Here is a 27,548-nt window from a genome sequence, read left to right as displayed (position 1 = left end):
GTTAACTTTTGCAAGTGCTGCCTGAGCCTCTCTAACACTCCGCTTGAGCTCAGAAACGTGGCCTTGGAAGTCCGCAACAGTCTGGATCAGGGACTGCACATTTTAATTTATATCATATATCATGGTCAGACGAGCACTGAGTTTTTGTATAAGTGCATCACTCAGCCTCAAATGCTCTTCAGCTGTCTCTGCCATCTTGCTGTCTCCAGTCACAGATTGTCTGGCCTTTTCCTTATTTTTTTTAGTTGCTTTTGCCACCATGGGACCTCCTAATTTGTTGACATATTTGTCTACACACCTCTCCTGTGCACACCAATGAGGTTTGAAATTCACTAGGGCGTTCAGGGGCCCAAGAAAAAAAAATCTGTGCTCCAATTCTATGCAACACGTGACCCTCCCCCCCCCCCCCCCCCCCCAACCCAGAAGAAATAAGCTCTGGAGTACAAGAATCCACTTTGTCAAATTCAAGTGAAGCAATTCATGTCCAAGAACTACCAGTCTAAACCAAGACTTTAGTGAATGTTTTCTTGCTAAATATATTTGTATCTAGGACTTCTGTTCTATAAAATCCAAAGTGTGCACAATAAATTAATGCATAAAACTAAAGCTCTGGGGAGTAGTGTTAAATATTTCCTAAGACAGACCTAACAGCGTTCTGGTTGGAAGTGAAAAACATGCCACTGTATAAGTGACCATTAATGCACCACAGAACCAAGAACTCTCTTGGTTTGATCATCAATATTGTTTTATCCTGTTCAATGCCATGCTAATACTAAGATTTTCAGTAAAATTGCCTTTGTGTGTACATTCAGTAATGCATGAGCATATGTAAATATATGCAAATATGTCACACAATTTTGTAACCTTTCCTGCAGACTCTACCTTCGGTGTGCTGCAGGAAACCAGATGCCTTGCTCTTGTGTGCATTTTAAGCAGCTATAAAAATGCAAATTTATGCAACTGTGCCCCAGGCTCATCAACAGAATTCTAGAATCTGCCATAGACCGTTTGTTGGAGTTGCTGTAGAAAACCAGAAAACTTGCATAGACTAATATCAGTGATGAACTAGATGCTATAAGACATCTACACAACAAAGTCTTGTACTGAGTTGGGTGTAGGAATGCGCAGGACAAAAATCATCTTTCATTGCTTTTCATTTGTTTCTTTTTTTTTTTGTTTTAATTTTCATTACTTTTTTCCCATTTCATTGAATTTCATTCATTTACTTTATTCACACAAAATCACACATTGCCATGCATAAAGTCATATTTGTATGCACAGAATCAGCTTATCTGCACCTCTGAAGACTGGTACAACCAGTACCAGATTATTATAGTAACGTGATAACATAATAAATGACGGCAGATAAAGACCTGAACGGTCCAGCCAGTCTGCCCAACAAGATAAACTCATTTTACATGGTATGTGATACTTTATAGGTATACCCGAGTTTGATTTGTCCTTGCCATTCTCAGGGCACAGACCGTAGAAGTCTGCCCAGCACTGTTCTTGTACTAAAAGTTCTGAAGCTAACGTCGAAGCCCCTTAAACACTCCAGCCCATCCATATCCAGTTACGATCAGGGCGTAAACCATAGAAGTCTTCCCAGCACTGGCTTCGCTTCCCAATAGTAAACAATTAGGGGCCCTTTTACAAAGCCGTGGGAGGGCTAATGCACAGGTAGAGCGCTTTAAATCAGCACTACTGCCAAGGTAGCGCGTGTGCCCAGCGGTAATTCCAAGTTTGGCGTGTGCTGAATCCCACAGTAGAAAATAGTTTTCTATTTTCCCAGCCATGGTAAAAAGTGACCCAGCACGTGCCCACACTACTTCAGGCCACTTTGTACTGTGGCTTTGTAAAAGGACCCCTTAATGTTTTAAAACTGGAACAGTTATACATTAAAATTATTATTTATATTTTACCTGAAAAGACAGAGGAATGTTGATTAAACTGCACTAAGCAGTTAGCAAGGGTGCTACTGTGGACACATGTTAACATCTACTGTACACTAAAACTAGCAATGAGGTAAAAATCCTGCACTAAGGGCCAGCTGCACTAAACAATCGTTAGAGCCCTTCCCTTACCGATTCCCTTAGCGAATCGGTAAGGAACGGGCATGCATTAAAGAAAAGGGAATGTAAATGAGCTGCTCGTTGTAGCTCACTTGCATTCTCTATTCCACCGTTAAACAGTCGGCCAACGCTTGGCTGCTCTGCGCATGACAAATAGCCTCCCTGTGCCGCCCAAAGATGCTGCGCCGCTCACCCCCTCTGATGCGGCTCGACAGTGCAGTTGAGGACGCCCATTCAAAAAAAAACGTCCATTTTGGCTGTCATTCCCCCCCCCCCCCCCCCCCCCCACAATAATAAAAACATCTTTTTTGGCAGTGCTTCACATAGCTGAGAGACCTGAAAGTCTCTGAACCAATCACAATCACTGTCCTCTGGATCGAGCCGCATCGGAGGGGGTGAGCAGCGCGGCGTCTTGGGGGGGCGGGGAATGACGGCCAAAATGGATGGGTTATTTTTGGGATGGGCATCCTCAACTGCACTGTCGAGCCGCATCGGGGGGGGGGGGGGGGGGGGGTGAGTGGCACGGCGTCTTGGGGGGGTATGACGGCCAAAATAGACGTCTTTTTTAAAGCGGTGCGCTATTTTTTTTTGTTACTTTTGTAGCAGTTTTTCAATCCTGCGCAGCCGCAACGAGAGGTACAGACCTCTCGTTAGATTTTCCAGCATTAAGGCAATCGGAAAACGTTAGTGCATCTCATTACAATAGGGTTTCTACACAATTTGCTCATCTGCATTCCGTTTTCGTTAGCTGCTACCCATAGGCGGTCGGTGGCCCAACTGTTTGGGGAGGCTAAAAGGGGCGGGGTTAGGGGTGGGGCTTAAATCCATAATTGTCTGATAACACAGAAAAAAAAAATAAAAGTCACAATACCTTTTATTAAATTTAGATATTAGATATGTATCATATGCCAAAGAATAAAGTGGTTGCTCAAAGCATATACTAACCACAATCGCTCAACTGCAAAACACTATGCACAACTTTGTGCAAAAACACACTCAGAACCTTACTGTACCATAAATATTACACTGGGCAGAACCTAATACACCAATATACCACCCACACAGAAAATGCAGACCGTCAACAATATGAAACAAGGGATCATAATATCACAATTCTCATGTAGAGCCACAAAACACCCTAATTCATGTTTAATGTGGGATAAAATGCCATAAATAAGTAAATAAATTTATACTTTTAATGTTGAGCACCTAATTCTCAAAGTGAACATATTCCAAACACTGCCCTCCCCTCCATCCACCCATGTCCAGCAACCCTCCTCTCCCCCCTGCCCTCCCCTCCATCCACCTATGTCCAGCAACCTTCCTCTCCCTTCCCCTCCATCCACCCATGTCCAGCAACCCTCCTCTCCCCTCCCCTCCATCCACCCTTGTCCAGCCAGGAACTCTCCTCTCCCCTGCCCTTCCCTCCATCCACCCATGTCGAGCCAATAACTCTTCTCTCCCCTGCCCTCCCCTCCATCCTCCCATGTCTAGCAACCCTCCTCTCCCCCCTGCCCTCCCCTCCATCCAGCAATGTTAACTTCCAGCCCCCCCCCCAATTCCCGATCCCCCGCTCATCCATCCCGTCTGCCCTCAGCTCCCCTCTAGCCCTCGTTTGCTTCCTGCCGCTGCCCTACCTTTAAATATTGCATTTTTCTTCCAGTCGCGGCACCATTATTAAAAGCAGAAGCAGGCTCGGCTCCAGCCTTCCCTCGCATGGCTCCGCCCTCTTCTGACGTATTTCCTGTTTGCACGAAGGCGGAGCCATGCGAGAGAAGGCTGGAGCCGAGCCTGCTTCTGCTTTTAATAATGGCGCCACGACTGGAAGAAAAATGCAATATTTAAAGGTAGGGCAGCGGCAGGAAGCAAACGAGGGCTAGGGGGGAGCTGAGGGCAGACGGGATGGACAACCTGGGGAGCGGGGAAGCCTGCAGCTCGTCGCAGGGTGGGGGCAGCAGGCGAAGAAGGTCACAGTTGGGCTGGGGAGGCTTAGCCTCCCCAAGCCTCTTATACGGGGCGCCTATGCTGCTACCGTCGTCGGAAAAAAAGTCTTTAGTGCATGCCAGGGTTCACTACTTGCTCGTTAATGGCTCATTAATGGCTCGTTAAGTTTAGTGCATCTGGCCCTAAATGTTTAGCATAGGTTGAGGTGGGAATGGGGCAGGTTATGGGCAGAGATAGAGCATGGTCAGCAGCACTGACAACAATGGTGTAGCCAACCCCCCCCCCCCCCCCCATCTAATATCCTTGGTAGCTTCCGATCTCCTGTGCCTATAATAAGGGGCCCTAACTGTGGGCCAGTATGCCATTCAATTCCAGACCCTGGTTTCTGAACTACAATGGAATGAAGAATCCCAGGTGGCCATCTTTTGGCAGGGCCTGGCAGACCACATTAAGGATGATCTGGCAGGATAGAATTTCCCCACCAGTTTGGATGACCTGGTTTTCCTATGCGTCAAGGTGGACATCCACTTTCAAGAGAGCTAAGGAATGTGGATGTAAATGCCACTCTATGTGGTTGATGCCACAATTTCAAGATCTCACTGATACCAGCTCTCCTGCCCCCTGGAGGAAGAAGTCCCCGTGCAAATAGGACTTTCTTGACTTGGAGAAGAGAAAATGCATCAGAGAGTGTAAAACCTTGGTCTATACTGTTCAGAAGTGGGACATTATGCTAAGCAATGTCCCAAGAAACCGGGAACACTTATAGATCTAGGAGTTATGGGGGAGATGTCCCTAGGTCCTTTACGAGTTGTTCTGACCTCCCTCTGTACTCTCCCTGTCACCTTTCTATGGAACAATAAACAGATTGTAGTCCATGCTTTCCTTGATTCCAGTGTAGCCATTCGTCCATTGTGGACGAATGGCTGATAAGCCAGCATAACATTTCTGTGAATCCCTTAGAGAACCCCTTTGCATTTCCTCAGTCTACAGAGACCCAATGCCAGGGATTCTGCAGGCTGTTACTCAACCTATTTCTCTTAAAAAAATGGATATGAATCCTAAAGCCTAAGTCTTCATATATGTCTTATAATAAAGATGCTAAAGGAGCTATATCATGCTGTAGTAATTACTATCGCCTAGTCAATTTCCTTTTTATGGCTATAGTTTGGAAATTGTTATATTAAGGCAGTTGCAATCATATCTGGATTGTTTTACTTTATTAGATTATTCAAAATTTAGATTTAAATATCAGTATATTACAGAGAAAGTAACAGTGACAAAATTGGAGGATTTAAGGGCTCAGTATTCACCAGGACTTATCCAGGTAAGAGCCACTGAATATCGCTGATACCAGTGGTGTGCTGGAGCCGGCTCGCACTGGCTCGCAAGAGCCGGTTGTTAAATTTTCTTCCGGCTTGCGAGCCGGTTGTTGAAAATAGCGAGCCGGCTCTGGCTCTCCTCCCTCCCTCCGGATCCGCCTCACCGCCCGCTTGTTTCGTGAATTCTTCGGGGCAGGCAGTCTTGCCTGCCCGCTTCCAGCGCTGACTGTCCTCCCTTGCCGATTCGCCCTTTAAAAATGGCCGCCGAGACTTCCAGAGGCGGCCTCGCGAGACTTCGGCTGAAGTCTCGGCGGCCATTTTGAAGCGCGAGTCGGCAAGGGAGGACAGTCGGCGCTGGAAGCGGGCAGGCAAGACTGCCTGCCCCGAAGAATTCAAAAAACAAGCGGGCGGTGAGGGACCGGATCGGGAGGGAGGGTGGAAGGAGAAGAATTCACGAAACAACTCGGGAGAGGGTGGCAAGGGGGAAAAGGGAGTCGCTGCTGGGCATGGGTAGATGGAAGGGGTCCCTGGGTATGGGTGCATGCAGGGCAGGGGAGAGGAGGGTACACTGCTGGACATGGGTGCATGCAGGGCAGGGGAGAGGAGGGTCACTGCTGGACATCTGGGTGCATGCAGGGCAGAGGAGGGTCGCTGGGTATGGGTGCATGCAGGGCAGGGGAGTGGAGGGTCACTGCTGGACATGGGTGCATGCAGGGCAGGGGAGAGGAGGGTACACTGCTGGACATAGGTGCATGCAGGGCAGGGGAAAGGAGGGTCACTGCTGGACATGGGTGCATGCAGGGGAGAGAAGGGTCACTGCTGGACATCTGGGTGCATGCAGGGCAGGGGAAAGGAGGGTCACTGCTGGACATGGGTGCATGCAGGGGAGAGAAGGGTCATTGCTGGACATCTGGGTGCATGCAGGGCAGGGCAGGGCAGAGGAGGGTCGCTGGGTATGGGTGCATGCAGGGCAGGGGAAAGGAGGGGAGAGAGAAGAAATGCTGGACATGGATGGAGGGGAGAGAAGAGTGAGGAAGGAGATGAGATGAGGGAAAAGGAAGAGAGGAGAAAAACTGCACATGGATGAAGAAAATAGGCAGAAGCTGAGGACCAGAAATGAAAAAGAAAAGAGGAAAGAAATAAATGGAAAGGAAGCCCTGGAAATGGAGTTAAGAGGACAGATAGCAGCAGAATCGGATACTGGGCCAGCATGATCAGAAAAACAGTCACCAGACAACAAAGGTAGAAAAAAAATCATTTTATTTTCATTATAGTCTTTGGAATATGTTCACTTTGAGAATCAGGTGCTCAACATTAAAAGTTTATATTTATTTACTTATTTATAGCATTTTATCACACATTAAACATGAATTAGATTGGAACCTGGGATCATTTAAATTTTTTTCCTGGAGAGAGTAATGCATTGCCCCCCCCCCCCCCCCGGCTATAGCCAGCTCTGCAATTTTGGGGGGGCGCCGAGGTGGACGGGGGCGCAGTGTTGGACGGGGGGCGCAGTGTTGGACGGGGGGGGGGGGGGGGCGCAGAGGTGGACTGGGGAGAGAGCCTGTTGTTAAAACTTTACCAGCACACCACTGGCTGATACCCATGTAATGGTGCCAGGTAACTCTATACCCAGATGTTCAGCACTACTACCTGGAAAGCAACTAATGTAAAAAATGTGAGTGTAGTGTTAATTGCCACAGCTGGTGCTTAAAAGAAACACCAACTGTGCCATTAAAGGGAGTTTAAAGTCAAAATTGCCTCAAGTCCTCTTTGAGCCGTTTTTCTTTTGCATACTACAGTAATTATTCCATATGAATATGAAGGATAACAGATTACCAACTGAAAACAGCTAATACATGGATTTCTATTTTATCGATTGTAATCTTTCGTTACTGAAACTTGTTGAGTTGGGGCTAACCAGAAATATACTATTTAAAAAGATAAATGCACATTTCTAACAGATACTAAAACATCTCTCTTTCTCCTCTTATATCCAGGAATTCACCTTAAAGTATCTTCTTGCTCCAACTTTCTCACAGGGTTCCTTGAACCCACAGGGGACATTCAGATAAAACCTCTTCTCACCTTCTCTCTTGGTTGTGGCTCCTTGAGCCTCCTGAAGCAACAGAGCTGCTACCCCAGAGAATCTGTTTCTCCAGTTTTCTCAGTCTTGCAGATCATTTGAACACCAGCACCCTGAACTAGGTAGTCCAGGCTCTCTAATTTTTGAGCGCAGACCTACTTGGTCAGGTTTTCAGAACCAGGAATTCTCACCTCCCAAAAACCTTGGACTTCTTCCCTTTGGGCACCACTACCACAGGTGAAGGAATTGTCTTCTCCTCCTTTACCCCAACCAGTTTTGTCCTTCAGGGCCCACTCTTTTAAGGCCTGAAGCTCCTAATGATTCCAGCTGTCTTACAAAGGTAGGATGAAGTCAAAAGGGACCAGGCCAGTAACTTGGACCCAGTCTCTCAGGAGTCCTAAGATCTCTCATGCATGCTTAGCAGAATGGAGGCAAAAAGGCAATTTCCCTATCCAAATGTAGGGTTTTGTACTCTGCTATGTTATTTCCTACTATTCTCTCATGGCCTTCCAAACAGAAAAGTCATTTACACACAGCTCCCACATTATGCATTATTCAGCTACATGGACAAGGGGTACCTCTGCAGTATATAAATGCACTGTGCCACCAGATATTGAATCAATGCTGAAGTAATTACATACATTTATTAGGGCATTTTAGTGACGGGTCACAAAAATGTAAAAGAAGCCCTGCACAGGCTAATTTACATCCCTCATTAGGGTTAGCCTTGCATACATCACATTAGGGGAGGGTGTAAATACTGTGCTAGTTCAAAGTACAGTATACTGTAAAATTATCTGTGTTGTGCCCTCTTTAAATTAGGAAAAGAATGAAAGCAGATGGGAACTAAACAATAATTCTGACAGTGCTGGATACACTTTACAACTGCTGCCCTGTGAAATATAATTAAGTCCATCAGTCAGCCTGGCTTTTGTCTACTGTGGAACAAAAAAGCCTTCTTTCATTTCATTGCTCTTTGAATAGTGTAGTTGCTGGAAAGCAGAAAAAGCTAAATGCCATTCAAGGTGAGATTGTTTATACACAGGTGACAGCTATTCCCTCTACATCCTCCCTGTTGACATAAGGGTGGTGGATGCATGGAATGGTCTCCTGGTGGAGAGGAAGACTGCATCTGAATTCATGAATGCATGGGAGAAGCATATAGGATCTCTAAGAGAAAGGAAGGCAGGGGTGTGCTGGTAAATTGTTAACAGGGGGCTCTCTCTCGCCAGCAAAGTAAAAGAGAATTCAGGAGGGGCCCAAGCCCACATTTTGGGATCCATTTGTTAAAGTAGCCATGGAGAACTGGCTCCCAAAATTCTTAAAAACTTAACAAACGGCTCTCGTGAGCCTGTGAGAGCCTGCTCCAGCACACCACTGCAGGAAGGGATAGTAGACTGTATGGAAGGTTCAGACTGGAGAGGCTATCTTGTCTGTATTTGCTGTCATTTTCTGTTTCTATGTACGTGTAATTAAAATCAACTGTTTAATGTTTTCTCTTTGCCTATAACAATGGTTCCCAAAACCTGGTCCTGGAAGCACCCCAGCCAGTCAGGTTTTCAGGATATCCACAATGAATATTCATGAGAGAGATTTGCATGCCCTGTCTTCACTGCATTTAAATCTCTCTCATTAATATTCATAGTGGATATCCTGAAAATCTGACTGGCTGGGGTGCCTCCAGGACCAGGTTTGGGAATCACTGGAGGAGTGGCCTAGTGGTTAGAGCGCTGGTCTTGTAATCTAGAAGTGGCTGGTTCAAATCCCACTGCTGCTACTTGTGATCCAAATAATAAAGAATATTTTTATACATAAAATAGCTTCTTAAGAAAGAGAGCTAATGGCCCTATTTTCCAAAGTGTTTTGAAAGCAGAAAAGCATTTTTTCTTGAAAAATAAAGTGCTTTTATAATCTATAACATGACTAGAAGGCCTGGATACAGCAAACCTTAGCCCCTGAAACTACAACACAGTACAATTGTACCTTCATAGCAGCACGCCTCACTAGTAATTTAATCAAAACTTGCTTGATCAAGTGCCCTGCCGCTTTAATTATTCCAGTCTCAAGCAACTGTTCATGAGTTCTTTCATGCATGGCTGTCCTTAATTACATCATTAATGAACAGCACCGACCATTTGAACTGGCTTCTCCTGTTTTGCCCTTCACTTTTTCTGCTTATTTTCGCTAAAGGTTGTGCAGCTGAGAATTTTATCTGCAATATTTCAATATTTGTTTTGACCTCATTGGCCACATATATTGACAAGTGCCTGTTTAGATTTTTTGTGTAGGTTAGGCCTCTAACTGCTTTCTTTGGCCATCACTGGATAAGTCCTGTCAACAAATCAGACAGACCTGCTTAACCAAATTGCCACTGTAGTTACCACCTGCCTTCAGCAAGCCATCTGGAAGCACCTTGATGCTGCTGGCGCTCCTAAATGAATTTCTGGGGGGAGGAGGGAAGGGGTTCTTGAAAGGAGACATCATATGCCAGTTGCTTCCTGTTATCTCCGATGCTGCTAAGGTTGGCACTTTTCAGAAGCTCCTAATGAAACACTCTCCTGAGTACAATCTATTAAAATGCAACTTAAACATAGACTGATCTCACAGAGTTGTGACATAAAAGAGGAAGAAAAAGCCTCAAAGCCACACCTTCACTTTCTTTGTATCAACAAGGTTTTATAGGCAACCACCTCATAGGCATTTAAAAAAAAAACCCTCACAGTGTCTAATACAACTCTGTGCAATCAGTCTGTGTTTAAGTTGTATTTCTAATAAATTGTACTTAGGAGAGTGTTTTGTTAGGATTATTTGTTTTCTCTTCTATCCTCTGTTGCCAGTATATTTTTTTTAGTCAGCCTTCTGAAAATGGAAACTTGGCAAACCTTCTCCCTGGAGTTGTCAGGAACACCTGTATGCATGAACACCATGCTACTTAGCAGAGCCCCAATACATCTGGTGGGGCAATCTTTTTCCTGTTCCTTTGGACTTTAACCCCAATAGAGGATGGCTCTGATTTGGCTGACAGTGTCATTAGCCTTGACTCTCAACTCCTCAGAGGGTATTCCTCTATTTTTATGCTCACAACGCAACTTGACCATTGCAGCAGCAATCTTCAGCTGAGAGCTAAAATCTACTGCTGTCTCCAGAACTCATGAGTCCTGTGTCTAGCCCAAGTATTACCCTTGTAGAGTGAATGAGAGTCCCCCCCACCCCTTTCCACAAGCTTTGAAACTGCCTCACATCATCGCTAGCAAGGCCAGAGAGCAGAGGACCTGACCCAGAAATCAAAAGCTACCACGTCAGCCCTGGAGAGCTGTGATTCTTAGAAAAGACTTGCATTTTATCCTTAGATCTGTCACTGTGCTTTTTTCTGGGATCTTTCTATAAGCAGAGCAAATACAAAAAATTGTTAAAAGTGAACCTGCTTCAACACATATTGGGCCTATGCTAGATAAAGGACAAAAGTATGAGGTAGAGAAATAGAACCAAGTATTTGTCCATGTGGGCAATCTCTTCCATGCAAGTATTGTTCCAACTCCTGTGCTAAGAATGATGTGGCAGAAATGGCTGAGAAGTTGCAATTTATTTGCTAATAGGACTACATTTTGATTAAAATTTTAATTGCAATTAATCACCTGTTATTTATTTATTATTTTCCCACTGCAGCTCCTTGTGACTCTGGCTTTGACTCTGAAAAAGTCACTTTACCATCCACAGAGTCACAAGGAGCTGCAGTGTGGAAAAAATAAAATACATAAATAATATACTTTTAAATCGCGATTAGAAATTTTAATCAAAATTGTGCCCTAAAAATTACAAAATAAAAAAGAATGTGAAGATAAGAAATACAAATTGAAAAACTACAAATTAAAGAGTCCTAAAACAGAATGCAGAATAGCTGTAACAGCCTTCCAGTTTTCACACCCTATTTGCTAACCCCCCGTTTACTAAGCCTCACGGCAATGCCAACTCAGCCCATTCAAAGTGAAGGAGCTGCGTCAGCATTAGTGCATGTCAGCTGCTAGCACGGCTTAGTAAACAGGGGTGGGGGGTAAATGTTCTATTAAATGAAAAGGGTAACCAGAAAGTATTATGTTACCTAGCATATTGCAAATAATTGTAATAGGACACCAAGGAGTGAATTCTATATATGGCGCTGAAAAAATGCACTATTCTATAAGCCCTGCATAAAGTTAGGCGTGGTTTTTAGAATATTGCTTGCACTTGGGAATCGTGCCTAACTTAGGTTCAGCCATTTGTACCAAATGAAATATGATTCAAATGTGTGTGCCTAAATTGGGCACGTTACCCTCCCCCCAGAGCCGTAGCGAGGGTGGTTGACACCCGGGGCGGGTCACCGCTGCGCACCCTCCCCCCCCCGGTGCACATTCTTAATTGACGAAGAAATGAAGAAGCGAGGGGCGGGCGGGAGAGCCGATCCGCCCCCGAGTCCATGTCGCTGGGAGCTGCGTCGGCTCCGTTGGTTCCTTGCTCTCTCTGCCCCAGAACAGGAACTAACCTGTTCCGGGGCAGAGGGAGCAAGGAACCAACGGGGCCGGCACCCCCCCAGTGGCGTGCACCCGGGGCGGACCGCCCCACCCCCCCCCTTCCTACGCCACTGCCTCCCCCCTCCTTTATTCTATTCTATATCAATGCACGTAAATGCTAAGAACACCCCTGTTCTGCCCATGATCCTCTCACTTTAGTGCCCCTTTTTTAAATCATGTATAAAATGTAGGCGCAGATCCCATGCCCAAGTTTTTGTGTGTAAATTCCAATTAAATCTAATTAGCTCATTATTCAATTAAATTGTCCATGCAAACTTTGATGACTTTTATAGAATTAGGGAGCAAATGTACCTTCCTAGCTCCTGCAAGGTGCCAATCAAATCTGAATTGTAGGAGGTCTATTCTGAGAACATGGCCCAATAGGAGTTAAGCTTGAGCTTCTGGAAGGGGGTATAAAGCTCAGATGCAAGGGAGGACGAACCATGTTTTTTTCTCTCTCAGAGGGGGCCAGCTAGGAGGAATCACTTTCCACCACCAGAGGGTGTCTGGCAAAGGAGAATATAGAACAGCACTAGGGGCAGTGGCATAGCCAAGGGTGGGCCCGGATGAGCCCGGCCCACCCACTATGGGCTCAGACCCCACTCAGTAGCACCATACCTATGATGTGGCTGGCAGGGATTCCCAAGCCTCACCAGCGAAAATTCCTAACAACTGTCCCTCCTGCATACCTTGTAAATAGCAGATCTTCGCTTGTAGCGAACAGCAACTGATACATACTGCTTGCACCAGCCCCACAGCCTTCCCTCTGATGTATTCCTGCCTATGCAGAAACAGGAATTTGCATCAAAGGGAAGGCTGTGGGGCCAACATGAGAGTGTGCATTAGGTGCTGCTCGTTGGTGAAAATCTACTATTTAAAAGGTATGTGAGGAGAGTGGGGATGCTTTTAAAGACCATATGGCATGCAGGCAAGACAGGGACGAGACCAAATCACTGTGGGACGGCGGTGGGGTTCTTCTGCCCACCCATCTTGGTCCCAGGCCCACCCACAATTGGGTGACTGACTACACCCCTGCTAGTGGGGAACCTCACCCAGAGGCTCCTGAGCTTAATGAAGGCGAGGAATTAAGAAGAGGCTGTCAGTCTGCCTCTCAGAAATCCCCTTGTGCACAAAGGAGAAATGTTCCCATACTTACAGAACTGAGCAGGTGCCTAAAGGATGTGATCACAGGAAGAATGGATCTTCAATTTTTATCAGGAAGACATTTTGTTACAGACATACAGTTGTATGTCTGATTTTCAGATCTTCTAAATTGATAGGGTAACACCATTATTCCTAGAACATAATTGGCTGCCAGTTAGAGCTTGTGTAACTGATTGCCTGAGACTCCATCAGGCAAGTTAAATACCCGGCTCTTTACACCAGTCTCTAGAAGGCCAAAGGAAAGAAATCCACACACACACACCTTTGGGAGAGAGTGTGGGTCCCATTTAATGACAGTGAGCTCACCCAGAACTGTCTCAAAATCCCTCAGGTCCTGTGCTCTTTTAAAAAGGAATGCATTAAATCATAAATCAACTGTTTACATCACAAATCATGGGACACAAACTTCGAAAAATCATTGGCTAGATTATATCTTGCTTACATCTGCAAGTTCAGGGGATTCAGGGTACTTTCCAAAACTGCTAGTAGTTCCAGTAAAAATCTAACATTTAAAGGAATGTGGAACTATCATGCATTATTCCATGCATCATTTATATGCTCAGACATCTGCATGCATCGCATTTACTTCCCTGTTCTCTTCCAAACATGTTTATGTCTAATAAAAGTTTCCTGCATCTGGTAAAGACAGCATTTAGTCATTTTCCATCTTATTTACTATACTAACATTTAACCTCTGATATTCCGCTCTATGAATGGGGGGGGGGGGGGGGGGGGGACCATTATTTTCAAATATAACTTTAATATCATCATTATCTTTAGAATTTGCTCTCTGGTTCATTTAATAGACTCAGGATTAACTCCAGGATACATGTTCCAACATTGATTTACCAACTAGAAATTCTGAGGTTTCTGTTAGATCTTACACGATGTTGTACTACCCTCACTCAACAAGGTTAAACATAAAAGATCATTTGCAGCAGGTTTTTTGTATCAAGGCACCTATTGGTGAAATTCATTACCGATATTATTAGATCTAATTGAATCGTTTCAGAAAGATGTTAAAGTCCTATCTTTTCGGTAAATTTGCAATATGAGTACTTGCTATAGGTAAGTATTACTGATGATATCTTGTTATTGGACAACTGTTAACTTCTTATTGTCTCGATAATGTAATCCTTCCGAGGTAAGCCCTAGTTCTTCTGATTGTTATACTGCATTGAACTTCTCAGAGATTATTGCGGGTTTAAAAATATTGAATTGTATTGTAAGCTGCTGACAAATTGACTGTCCCTATTGGAGAAAGAGAACCTGCTGGCTGGAGGCAATGCAGCTGGTGAATGCTATCACACTTTCCACTAAGTAGTAAGGAATAATACACCCACCTACCCAGGGGCTTCAGCTGTCCACTACAGAGGAAACCACAGCACTCCACAGGCACAGAGTACCAAGGAGAACTAAAGGAAACACCTATAAAGAGAGCACAGAAGTACTGTGCCAGTGCCACCTAAGAGATAGCCACCCAGAGAGAGAGAGAGAGAGAGAGAGAGAGAGAAAGAATGTTGGGCTAAAGCTTTACCTAGAGATCCTTTATGCATCTGAGTGGAGACAGGGCTACACAACAGCAAAGAGGAGAATAAGACACTATCTAAGAGAAAGTGCTGTTCAACTATATCATTGAGAAGATGTATGAACGATGTTGGAGTTTGGAGTGAATGACACTGAACAGAGGAGACCAAGAACTGTTTCTTTAATAAAGTTATTTGATTCTTTTGTAACTGTTGTATGTGACCTTGTTTTTATGGACAGTTTGTCCCACTATTATCATCATTCTTCTGTCGCATATACTTGCTCTTTACTGGAGTACCCATTACAAGGAGTTTTTTTTAAAGCCAAAATTGCTTGTTCAGCTAGGATGCATATGCACCGTATTACAAAATGAGGTGGAAGCCTTGAATCAGCAACAGTGAAACATGTGTCAACACATTATCCCCACTTACAGAGATAATCAAGATAAGTAATCTGAATTTGCTGGATTATAAGAACAAATTAAGATGACTATTAGAATCTGGTTCTACAATATGAGAAGTTATGATAAAGTTATAACAATTACGCAAGTTATAAAATGTTGTCAAATTTAAGAATGGTATCGGACTGATGAAGAAATAAGGTGTTCCACCTACTTTCACCATAGGGTTCATCCCCCAGTGGAAGATCATCTCTGGTGGTCTGTTTAAACTATAATATACAATTGCTATATTCAATTGCTATCATTTTATGCAGTAGAAATATACAGTGGTGGAAATAAGTATTTGATCTCTTGCTGATTTTGTAAGTTTGCCCACTGACAAAGACATGAGCAGCCCATAATTGAAGGGTAGGTTATTGGTAACAGTGAGAGATAGCACATCACAACTTAAATCCGTAAAATCACATTGTGGAAAGTATATGAATTTATTTGCATTCTGCAGAGGGAAATAAGTATTGATCCCCCACCAACCAGTAAGAGATCTGGCCCCTACAGACCAGGTAGATGCTCCAAATCAACTCGTTACCTGCATGCAGACAGCTGTCGGCAATGGTCACCTGTATGAAAGACACCTGTCCACAGACTCAGTGAATCAGTCAGACTCTAACCTCTACAAAATGGCCAAGAGCAAGGAGCTGTCTAAGGATGTCAGGGACAAGATCATACACCTGCACAAGGCTGGAATGGGCTACAAAACCATCAGTAAGACGCTGGGCGAGAAGGAGACAACTGTTGGTGCCATAGTAAGAAAATGGAAGAAGTACAAAATGACTGTCAATCGACAAAGATCTGGGGCTCCACGCAAAATCTCACCTCGTGGGGTATCCTTGATCATGAGGAAGGTTAGAAATCAGCCTACAACTACAAGGGGGGAACTTGTCAATGATCTCAAGGCAGCTGGGACCACTGTCACCACGAAAACCATTGGTAACACATTACGACATAACGGATTGCAATCCTGCAGTGCCCGCAAGGTCCCCCTGCTCGGAAGGCACATGTGACGGCCCCGTCTGAAGTTTGCCAGTGAACACCTGGATGATGCCGAGAGTGATTGGGAGAAGGTGCTGTGGTCAGATGAGACAAAAATTGAGCTCTTTGGCATGAACTCAACTCGCCGTGTTTGGAGGAAGAGAAATGCTGCCTATGACCCAAAGAACACCGTCCCCACTGTCAAGCATGGAGGTGGGAAATGTTATGTTTGGGGGTGCTAAGGGCACAGGACTACTTCACCGCATCAATGGGAGAATGGATGGGGCCATATACCGTACAATTCTGAGTGACAACCTCCTTCCCTCCGCCAGGGCCTTAAAATGGGTCGTGGCTGGGTCTTTCCAGCACGACAATGACCCAAAACATACAGCCAAGGCAACAAAGGAGTGGCTCAGGAAGAAGCACATTAGGGTCATGGAGTGGCCTAGCCAGTCACCAGACCTTAATCCCATTGAAAACTATGGAGGGAGCTGAAGCTGCGAGTTGCCAAGCGACAGCCCAGAACTCTTAAATGATTTAGAGATGATCTGCAAAGAGGAGTGGAGCAAAATTCCTCCTGACATGTGTGCAAACCTCATCATCAACTACAGAAGACGTCTGACCGCTGTGCTTGGCAACAAGGGTTTTGCCACCAAGTATTAGGTCTTGTTTGCCAGAGGGATTAAATACTTATTTCCCTCTGCAGAATGCAATAAATTCATATACTTTCCACAATGTGATTTTCCGGATTTAATTTGTGATGTGCTATCTCTCACTGTTACCAATAACCTACCCTTCAATTATGGGCTGCTCATGTCTTTGTCAGTGGGCAAACTTACAAAATCAGCAAGGGATCAAATACTTATTTCCACCACTGTATGTGTTGACTGTAATATAGATCTGCCACTTCTTAGACTCCAGAGCAATAGGAGCATCCTACTTCAACCCTCCCTTCCAAGCAACCTGCAGGGAAGAAGAGGGAAGAGGAGGGGTTAGCCTGCAGCAGAGCAGAAAAGAGTCTCTCTGCTCCCTAATCCAGTCCCTCCTTCTCCTGTTGCTTCTGACTCTTACCCAGATGTCTCCAACCCAGACGCCATAATTCCACTTCCTTTCTGTCTACAAATAAGGAGCTCTTTTACTAAAGGGCAAGCCCTATTGTATGCTGAGCACAGGAAAAACAGGTTAATCTGGAACAATTAAGCAGAAGGAAAGGCGGAGGAAAAAAAGAAAGCTTTCAAAAGTGCCTTAAATGACTGAAGAGGTATATCAGTTTTAAAGAGGGAGGTAGATCATTCCATAATTTAGGACCTAAATAATTGAATGCTGTCTCATGGAAAAGAGATAAGTGGAGAGTGGCAGGTGAGGCAGGTGAGGATTGAAATGAGTTGTGATAGGGTATATGGAACAAGAAGTTTATTCAGGTAAGGAGGAACAGTAGGGGCCCCGACCTTTGAAGACAAGCATAAGAAGCTTGATGATACTGGAAGCCAGTATTCTAAGCACAGAAGAGGAGTAACGAGATCAAAACGATGTGCCTGATGGTTCACTTTGATTGATGATTGAATTAACTGAAGATGTTTTAAAGAATGAAGTGGAAGACCTGAATACAGAGAATTGCAATAATCTAATTGAGTGATGACAAGTACCAGAATAAGTGAACGGATTGAATGAAGTGACAAAAAAGACCATACTGAACATATATGAGACAGAGCAAAAAAAGAGGATTTAACCAGATTATCATTTGTATCTTGAAAGTGAGTTTAGAATCGAAGACAACACCTAAAATTCTAACAAGTCACTGTAGGAAATTGGAGTACCATTAAGAACCAGTGGAGAAGGATCAAGTGAATTAGGATTAGAGAAAACCATAGCTTCATATTTAGCTTTGTTTAAAAAGAGACCATTATCCTTTAACCAGACAGAAACAGCAGTAAGAAATGTATTCAAAGTGTCTGGTGGAGAGGAAGAGCATGAATGAAAAATGATCTGTATGTCATCAGCAGCATAACAGAATGGCTGACAGTCTTACCCCTGGATGATAGTCCGTAATGGAGATTAAAAATATTGAAATAATGTAAGAGATAAGGTAGAACCCTGATGAACCCCAGAGAGAGGACAGGATAAACAGAAGAAGATACTGAGTGAGTGTGTTGGTAGAAACAATTTGAAAGATAACTGTGAAACCATGAGTAGACAGTACCAGAAATCCCAGTAGACCATAAATGTCTTAGAAGTAAATCCATTAGCTCTATTTGGAGGGGCATGCCATGAGCAGAAAATGGGTGTGGAAGCATTAATCAAGTAGCAGATTCACATTAGCGCGTGCTAACTCACTAATGCTTTAACATGGGAGCACTTATCACTTCTAAATAGGAGGCTGTAAGGTCTCCCATGTTCACTTTTTACAGATACCATGCACTCATGCGAACATTAGTGCATGACCTGCAATTCATAAATGTGTCAGGTAAATCTGGATGTGGGCTGGATAAAGGCACAAAGTTCAATGTGTTAGATAAGGACACTGGATTGGATGTGTGTGTTATAATGAGACTGGAGGGGGGGGGGCGGCGGAGTAAGGGCACTACCTAAGTTCAAATTCCAGGCCCCCAATTAGAACTTTAAACTTCATGTTCCCATCTCTCCATCCATTGTTATATTCAAATCTAGTTCTATTCCTCATCTACTTCTAGAGATACAAAGGCGTCTCTTTCATATTCTAATTACCATAACTCAAAAAGCTATATTAGCCAACTGGAAAACGTTAAATCTGTTGAATATTCACTATTGGTGGCAATCTGCTACATGTGAGGACCGAACTGAGCAAAGTACAGGCCTTAGGCCTAGCCCTCAGGAACAGGCCTAATGGAGGAAAGAATATAACACTGTCCTCTATTATCATAACCTTGAGATAGCCTCAGCGGAACTTCTTGCATTAGCTTCCAAAAAGCAGAAAGATTACCTGCAAACGTGACAACATGTGTACATATTATTTATTATAACTTTTTCTTTCATTACATTTATACATAGCATTTTTATTATGGGGCCTTATACTAAGCTGTGTTGGCACCTACCCACACACAACGCATGTCAGTTTGAAACTACCGCCCGGCTACCGTGTGGCCTGGGCGGTAATTTCATTTTTACATGCGTCTACTATGCATGCCAGAAATATATTTTATTTTCCGGTGCACAGCGCTAACCAGGCGGTAATCGCATTGTACATGCGCAGATGGTTACCGCACAGTTAATGCGTGAGACCTTACCACTAAGTGAATGGGTGGTGGTAAGGTCTCAGACCCAAAATTGACACACGCCAATTTTATTTTGTTGCATATCCATTTTTGGACAAAAAAGGTGTTTTTTTACAGGTGCGCTGAAAAATTGATCTGCGCGCATCCAAAACATGAACCTCTACTATCGCAGGCCATTTTTCAGCACATCTTAGTAAAAGGACCCCCTTTGTATCTGATGTCAATATTCTTATATATATGGAAAATGCTATTTTTTCTACATTGTTTAGATGTCTCTGAGGAGATTGTTCTCCTTACGGTCTGCAGTTGATATCATTACTGCTCTAGCTTTTTTTTTTTTCAATATTTTTGTGATTTTTTTTTTCTGTAATTCCAAAGTAATATAATCTCATGGAAAAAAAAAAGACATAGGAGGAAATATTTTTTCACTCACCGAATAGTTAAGCTGTGGAACTCTTTGCTGGAGTAACAGCAGTTAGCATATCTGGGTTTAAAAGAGATTTGGATAAGTTCCTGGAGGAAAAGTCTATAGTCTGCTATTGATAGACGGAGAAGCTACTGGGATTGGTAGCATGGAATGTTGCTCCAGGTACTTCTGACCTGGCTTGGCCACTGTTGGAAACAGGATACTGGGCTAGATGGACCACTGGTCTGACCCAGTATGGCTATTCTTATGTTCTTATGGTTTTAGCACGAGAGGAAAGTCCTGTGTTACAACACACTAAGCCCAGATTTTATTGCATGTTAGTAAAAGGGGACAGGGATATGAAGAAACATTCCTAATTCTACTCTCAAAAAAAAAAAAAAACGGTCTTCAGATTCTTCACAGTGAGATTCTAAATCCATGTAATCTTCTTCTAGGATAGAGATGCTGGATGCTGCAAGAAACAAGGCTCGAATAAAGGCCTGCTACATAATGATTGTAATTTCAATTATCGCTTGCTTTGCCATGATTGCATCGGGTAAGAAGGTAAGTAATGTCAGTGCTTCATCATACACAACCTGATTATTCTGAGATAGTGCAGTGTGGTACAGATTTGAAAGGACCTCACAATGATTATCTGATTTTTAACTTCACTGCCACCTCCCTATATCATATTCCAAACTGATAGACTCCAAAATTATTTTACATGTTTACTGAGCTAATATTAAAGTGACAGAATTGCAGGACTTAATGGGGTAAGGAGGAGGTCCTGCGGGTTAATTTGGAAAGAGGGAATGGAAATATATTTACATTGGTGTGATATATAGGCGTCATTCACAGCAGAAATGAACAGAGATTTAATTGAAGACACAATATAGCTGTGAAGGGGAAATACTACTAATATGTGATTTTAACATACCAGATGTTGATTGAGGCATCCCTTTTTGGGGGTCTTCTAGAAGTAAAGGTATCCTAAATTCTTTTCAAGGAGAATTGTTCCAGCAGTTGGCAATGGAACTAAATTCAGGCAACTTTTCAAAATTATTGGGGGTGCTAAGCCCAATGGAAATAACCCCTCCCTAGACACATACAAGGAATTTCTTCAATCTTGGGAGTGCTCAAGCACCCACAGAGTTGGCTCCTATGATGGAACTCACAGAAGAGGGGGTCATTCTGGACCTTGTGCTAACAAATGGGGAGAGTGATTCTGATGTTATAGTGGGTGATCAGCTGTTATATTAAGACATAGATGGAGAAGATTTATTCAAAAGTGGAGCTTCTAGATTAAAAATAATAATAAAACCTAACTTTCTCAAGATGTGAGAATACTTCAAGAAGTTGTTAAGTGGATGGAAACATCTGGCGGAATTAAAAAGCAGTACGCAAAACTAAAAGGAGCTATTGTGAGGACAACAAACCTTTCTATTAAGAATGTGAACAAAAGTAAGATGATAAGAAGGCTTCTTTAGCTGTCAAAGACATAAGTACATAAGTAATGCCATACTGGGAAAAGACCAAGGGTCCATCGAGCCCAGCATCTTGTCCACGACAGCGGCCAATCCAGGCCAAGGGCACCTGGCAAGCTTCCCAAACGTACAAACATTCTATACATTTTATTCCTGGAATTTTGGATTTTTCCAAGTCCATTAGTAGCGGTTTATGGACTTGTCCTTTAGGAAACCGTCCAACCCCTTTTTAAACTCTGCTAAGCTAACCGCCTTCACCACATTTTCGGTAATGAATTCCAGAGTTTAATTACACGTTGGGTGAAGAAATATTTCTCCGATTTGTTTTAAATTTACTACACTGTAGTTAATCGTATGCCCCTAGTCCTAGTATTTTGGAAAGCGTGAACAGACGCTTCACATCCACCTGTTCCACTCCACTCATTATTTTATATACCTCTATCATGTCTCCCCTCAGCCGTCTCTTCTCCAAGCTGAATAGCCCTAGCCTCCTTAGTCTTTCTTCATAGGAAAGTCGTCCCATCCCCGCTATCATTTTAGTCGCCCTTCGCTGCACCTTTTCCAATTCTACTATATCTTTCTTGAGATGCGGCGACCAGAATTGAACAGCTGAAAAGGTAAGGAAAAAGGTCAGCTTTCATAAATAATAAATCCCAATAAATGAATAAATACAAGAGATGACAGAAAGGGGAAGACAAGGCAACAATATCTGGACAAGCTAGGAGAAGCTGGTAGAGGAAGCCAGGAAAGTAAAGATGCAAATGGAAGAAAAAAATAGCCAATAGGGTAAAATGCGGGGGACAAGACTTTTTTTTTTTTTAGGTATGTTAGTGATCAGCGGAAGTCTAAAGGTGACATTGTGAGGATCAAGTGATGAGGAGTTACAACAGTTTGGCATTTAAGAAGATCTTACAGCAGTGCAGCTGTCAACCCAGTTCTCAGGATGCACCCAGCCAGTCTGGTTTCTAGAGTATCCACAATGAAAATGTGGGAGATAAATTTGACTTTCACTGCTTCCAGTGTATGAAATCTCTATTATACATATCTATAAAGAACTAGACCTGTTTTTGTAAAAAAAAAAAAAAAACAGCTGCAGTTGGAATTAAACCCACTTCTCCAGGATCAAAGTCTGCTGCACTTACCATTAGGCTACTCCTCTACTCCATGCAAGAGGTGCATCAAATGACCAGATGACCACTAGAGGGACTCGGGGATCCCCTTCCCTTCCACCCCCGAATCACAAAACATTTTCCCAAACAGCAATTTCAAAAGGAAAAGACAGACTTTTGTTTTGTAGAAAATTACCTTTCCTGTTCTGATTTGAACATTTTACAAAAAATGTCCAAATTCAGACTTAGATGTCATATCCAAAAATGTCCCTTGTGCATTTGACTTGCCCAAGGTCACAAGGAGCAGCAGTGGGAATTGAACCCATGTTATCAGGATCAAAGCCCACTGCACTAACCATTAAACCACACCTCCCCTGTTTTGGATACTTTGCATTTGGACATCTTTGTATTCGAATATGGCTGAAAATCCAAGGACATCCATGGTATTTTCAAAAACAAAGATGGGCGTCCATCTTTTTTCGAAAATGACCTTTTCCCTGCCTCCGAATTTGGACGTTTTACAAAGACGTCCAAATTCCAACTTAGATGTTTCTTTTGAAAATACTCCTCCATGTAACTTTGAAAGTCTAAGTGATTTGAAAATACACCTCTATGTGTCTTTATAAAATTGACTTAAAATAGGCACCTGTTTGGCCTCCTTCCCTAGGTAGTCCCTTATAAAATTAGCTTCCACAAGTCCACACTGTACTTAAAGTGGACTTTAAGCCCCTCTGAGCAAAGTTTCTGCATTGCCACATCAGATAGTTCTAAAATTAAAAAGGTCATTAAAGCAAGCAAGGTAATAGCTGTCAATGGAATATCAACATTCTTTCAAGGTATCAGTAAAGTGTTATAGAGAAGCTTCATGTATGGATCCTCTTTAATTACTGGTAAACACACCCTATATAAGCTGCAGCTTCAGAGTGTAACCTGTTGTTTGCTGAACAGGAAAGGATAAAGTTATCTCATGATTTTTAATGTATCCTAATTTTGGTATAGAAGCCAGGTAATGAGAGCTCAGAACGTACTGGTAAAATTTGTAGAAGTCAAGTGTTATACATACTGAAACAACGAAGGGTGCACACTTATTTTTGGTGTCTGCGCCTATAATTTCAAACTCTCCTCCACCATTCTCAACCCCTACACACAGAACAAAGAAAAAGGGTCCCTGTAGGCTGGCTGTATATTGTCTGAATAGTCTCTGGACAGGCACATACAGCTCACACTGGAAAATAACTAAGGAAGCTGGTAGGGATTTGCATAAAAATGCCCATTCATTGGGCCCACGCCAGGTGTACAAAAGTAAATGGAACTAGAGTGATGCATACCATAAGACATGTAGTCCATAAAGGCAAATATGGTGATGGAAGAAGTATCAACTTGCTAACAGTGTTAATGTTCTTTGATCCCCTTCATTGTGTGCTGTCACTCCTGCTCTCCTGCATCTCTCATCTACCATTCTCCTCCTTTGGAAGGGTTTTGGCACCCTCTCTGTCCCTTTTTAGGTTTCTCTTAGCTGTTGGAACTATTAACAAACCCTATTCAGCTTCTTGTCACTCTTTGCGCTTGTAAATAGTACAGGGCCAGAGGTGTTTGTACCCTGACCTCTCCTTCCTTGCTCCTTCTCCTTTCAGTCTATGCACTCTGTACACAGACAAGTCTCTTTTCCTCTTTCTGGAACTTAAATCTCCTTTTCTCTTACCACATGCTCAAGATCTCTGGATTAGGCAAATAGGATGCACCCCAAGCTGAGGTTCTGCCTCCTATCATATGAATTTCTACTATGCTCCGCCTCAACTCCTGGGTTTCAGTCCATCTCCCCATGTTGGATATAGAACTAGCAGTGACTTTCTCTCCTTACTTCATTGGCAAAGTCATGTCCAGGCACCGGAACTGAATATCCGGGTTAGGCCCTATACCTGGAAGTTATTTGCATATGGCCAATATTTAATGCTGCACTTGCATAGCTACTAAGGCAAAGTTAGGACTGCTGTTGACATGGTCCTACTTGCCTGGTTAGCTATGCAGTCACCGACACTGAATATTGCCGGTGCCTGCATAACTTACAGGATGACCCTGACCACCCCTCAAATGACCAGTTAGAGGTCCACCCCTCCTGGGCCGCCGAGAGACTAAGCCGGGCCCGGGGCAAGGCTGCCCCCCTCGCAGCCGACCCCCCTGCTCTCAGGCTGTCGGTGCTGCAGTCCAAAGTCTCCGCCCAGCCCCGTCGACAGCCCCCCTCCGTCCGCCACCGGGCCCCCTGCATTCAAATTGGCAGCGCCTCACCTCCATATGAAAGCAACAGATCGCCTCCCTTCGGCCCTTCCCTCACTGTGTTCCACCCTCATATGATGTAACTTCCGGTTTCCGCGAGGGCAGGACACAGGGAGGGTCTGAAGGGAGGCGATCTGCCGCTTTCATATGCAGCTGAGGTGCTGCCAATTTGAATGTAGGGGGCCCGGTGGTGAATGGAGGGGGGCTGTCAATGAAACCGAGGGTGGGCAGGCAGGTGAGACTGGGGAATGCAGCGCCGGCGGCCTGACCCTGGTGCCGGGCCCCCCTTGGAGGCCTGGGCCCAGGGAATTTTGTCCCCCCTGCCCCGCCCTCTCAGCGGCCCTGCACCCCTCAAATGACCAGTTAGAGCTTATATTCAGCTGCAGTGCCGTAGAATATTGATGAATGGCCAGCCAGCAGGGTTTAACCAGGCAGGAGCCTTCCTGCCTGGTTAAACCTTTCTGAATTTTGGCCCCACTGTGTCTCCAGGTTCAACTGTGGCTCCGACTTAAAACCCTGTTTCTCTCCTTTCTGCTGGGAACAGTCCCCACTCCTGGTCCTTCCCATCTCCTCTCCTCTCCTCTCCTCCTATAGTCTCTGTTAGAGGACCAAAGTCCTGCTGGTCCCCTGATGGGAACTCCATCACTCTGTTCCAGGGGCGTAGCCAGACCTCAGCAGAAGAGGGGTCCAGAGCCTGAGGTGAGGGGGCACATTTTAGCACCCCCACCACCACTTTCGACCCCCCTGGACCGCCGCCCCTCCCCCGCCATTTTTGGACCCCCCCCACCTCCGCTGCCGACCCTCCCCCACTGCCAGGTACCTTTGCTGGTGGGGGTCCCCAACCCTCACCAGCCAAAGTCCTTTTCAGCGCGTTCACTGATCTGTTTCTGTGAGTCCTGACTCCTGACTTCCTGCATGTTCCTACTGGACAATGGCCAGATCTTCTGAATTTTAAAACATTAGGTACATTAAACTATTCCCCACACAAATGAAGAGTGCAACAATTTATCTTAGATCACTTTCTGGTGTGTTTATTTCTCCAATTGTAGATGTACCTGTAGACCACTGGTATGGTAGAATTTAATGTGGTGTGTGTGTTTTTTTTAATGTCTCCTCACAGGCTGCAGCTCGCCATGAGTCCCTGACAAGCTTGAATCTGGCAAAGAAAGCTAAATTACGAAAGGAGGCTCAAAGCGAGTCAGAGTCCACAGGAGCTGCACAATCCAGGACTCAGTAATAGTCCTGTTCAAACACTGTAAATGTGCTACTAGCACAAGAATGGTGGAAATGAAAAAAAAAAGGGGTAGTGAAGATATGCAAAGGCCTGCATCATATATGCACACTTTTCCCCGTGATGCTTGAGCACTGTTCTGTAAAATCTTCAGCGCACAGTGTCTACATAAGTACTCAGCCTTCCAAAGATACTTAAAGGGAAGTTATTACCTTTAGCCCGCGGTTTCCCAAACCTGGTCATGAGGCACCCCGGCCAGTCAGGTTTCAGGATATCCACAGCGAATACTCATGATATAGATTTGCATGCAGTGGAGGCATACTGCATCCACTGCATGCAAATCTATCTCATGAATAGTCATTGTGGATATCCTGAAAACCTGATTGGCTGGGGTACCTCCAAGATCAGGCTTGGCAACCACTGCCTTTAGCAGTTAGGACTCCCAGCTGGCTTGGTTTGTTTCTTGTTCGTTAGAACAGGCTGATCCAGTCCCTGATTTTTATCCTCTCCCGTGATGTTTTGATTTCCTGATGGAGAAGCAATAGTTATAAATCTGTGTAAAACTAGGTCATGCACAAAAAGAGCCAGTTGGCAGCAATGCGCCTTCTCTCTCTTGAAAGAATTGAGAAAAGAGGCCCTAGGATAGAGGTAGGCCAAACACAGTTTTTACGGGCCACAACCCTGTCGGGTTTTCAAGATTTCCACAATGAAATTAATTTGCATGTAGTGTTTCCATTATATACAAATAGATCTCATGCATAGTCACTGTGGAAATCTGGAAAACCCGACTGGGTTGTGGCTCTCTAGGATCGTGGTTGCTCACCTCTGGTCTAGGAACTATGTAAACCTTTCATTTAAACCAGGGGTTGTCAACCCAGTTTTTGGGACGCACCTAGCCAGTCAGGATATCCACAATGAATATGCGTGAGATAAATTTACATGCACAACCTCCATTGTACACAAGTCTCTCTCATGGATATTGTGGGTATGCTGCAAACTTGACTGGCTAGGTGTTCCCTGAAGACTAGGTTGAGAACCACTGATCTAAACCCAAGGGACCCAACATTCAAAGGATTTATGCTTCTCTTAAATTGTCTACATTTATACTCAAACTTTTACTCAGCTCTTATTTAGGAGCATAAAAAATGGGTGGCAACAGGGGTGGACTAAGGACTGGAAAAAAGGTTATGAGATTAGCACTGATTTTTAGCAATAGGCTTATAAATCTAGGCAAGTGAATGGCAGGCCTAAATTTATGAGCATAACTTTTAAGCTCCTAAATTACGATGACTTTTCAGCCAAAAATGTAGGCTTACCTAGGTCTGTTTGAAAATAGGGCACACAAGTAGGAGCCTAACACATCATAAATTTAGGAGCTCAACTTATTTTTGAATATTGGACCCAAGGTTTCTGTACATGTGTGTGCTATTGGTGAGAATCTGTTCTAAAATGCAACATTGTTGTTTTTTTATTTTTTAATGGAAGTTTTTATCATTCTTATGGAGATCCCCTTTTCTTTCAAGTAATAATCACTTTTTACATCTTCATTGACCTTGCACGCATTCTTCCAGCCACAAATTGCCTCCTACTTCACTCAAGAGGTCTTACTGTACCTTGCAACGGAATGAAATAATTGGACATGATCAAATTCTGCACCAGTATCTATTTTGTCAGAAATAATTGTGCATACCTTAACAGGAGAGAG

General features: G+C 43.9%; 1 protein-coding gene across 1 annotated transcript in view; it reads left to right on the top strand.

Moving 5' to 3' along the window:
• FAM162B (family with sequence similarity 162 member B) overlaps positions 1 to 26,122 on the top strand; it is a 77,970-nt gene extending 51,848 nt beyond the window's left edge. Inside the window, exons 3-4 of the mRNA XM_030195522.1 lie at positions 20,201 to 20,309; positions 25,733 to 26,122. Coding sequence (XP_030051382.1) covers positions 20,201 to 20,309; positions 25,733 to 25,849 — 226 coding nt within the window. The 3' untranslated portion in view covers positions 25,850 to 26,122. The remainder of the gene's footprint in view (positions 1 to 20,200; positions 20,310 to 25,732) is intronic.
• The last annotated feature ends 1,426 nt before the right edge of the window (positions 26,123 to 27,548 follow it).

This window comes from Microcaecilia unicolor, chromosome 3, assembly GCF_901765095.1.
Source record: "Microcaecilia unicolor chromosome 3, aMicUni1.1, whole genome shotgun sequence".
In the NCBI taxonomy this organism is placed as follows: Eukaryota; Metazoa; Chordata; class Amphibia; order Gymnophiona; family Siphonopidae; genus Microcaecilia; species Microcaecilia unicolor.
Note: the sequence above shows the minus strand (reverse complement) of the source record. Positions and strands in the feature narration are given on the sequence as shown.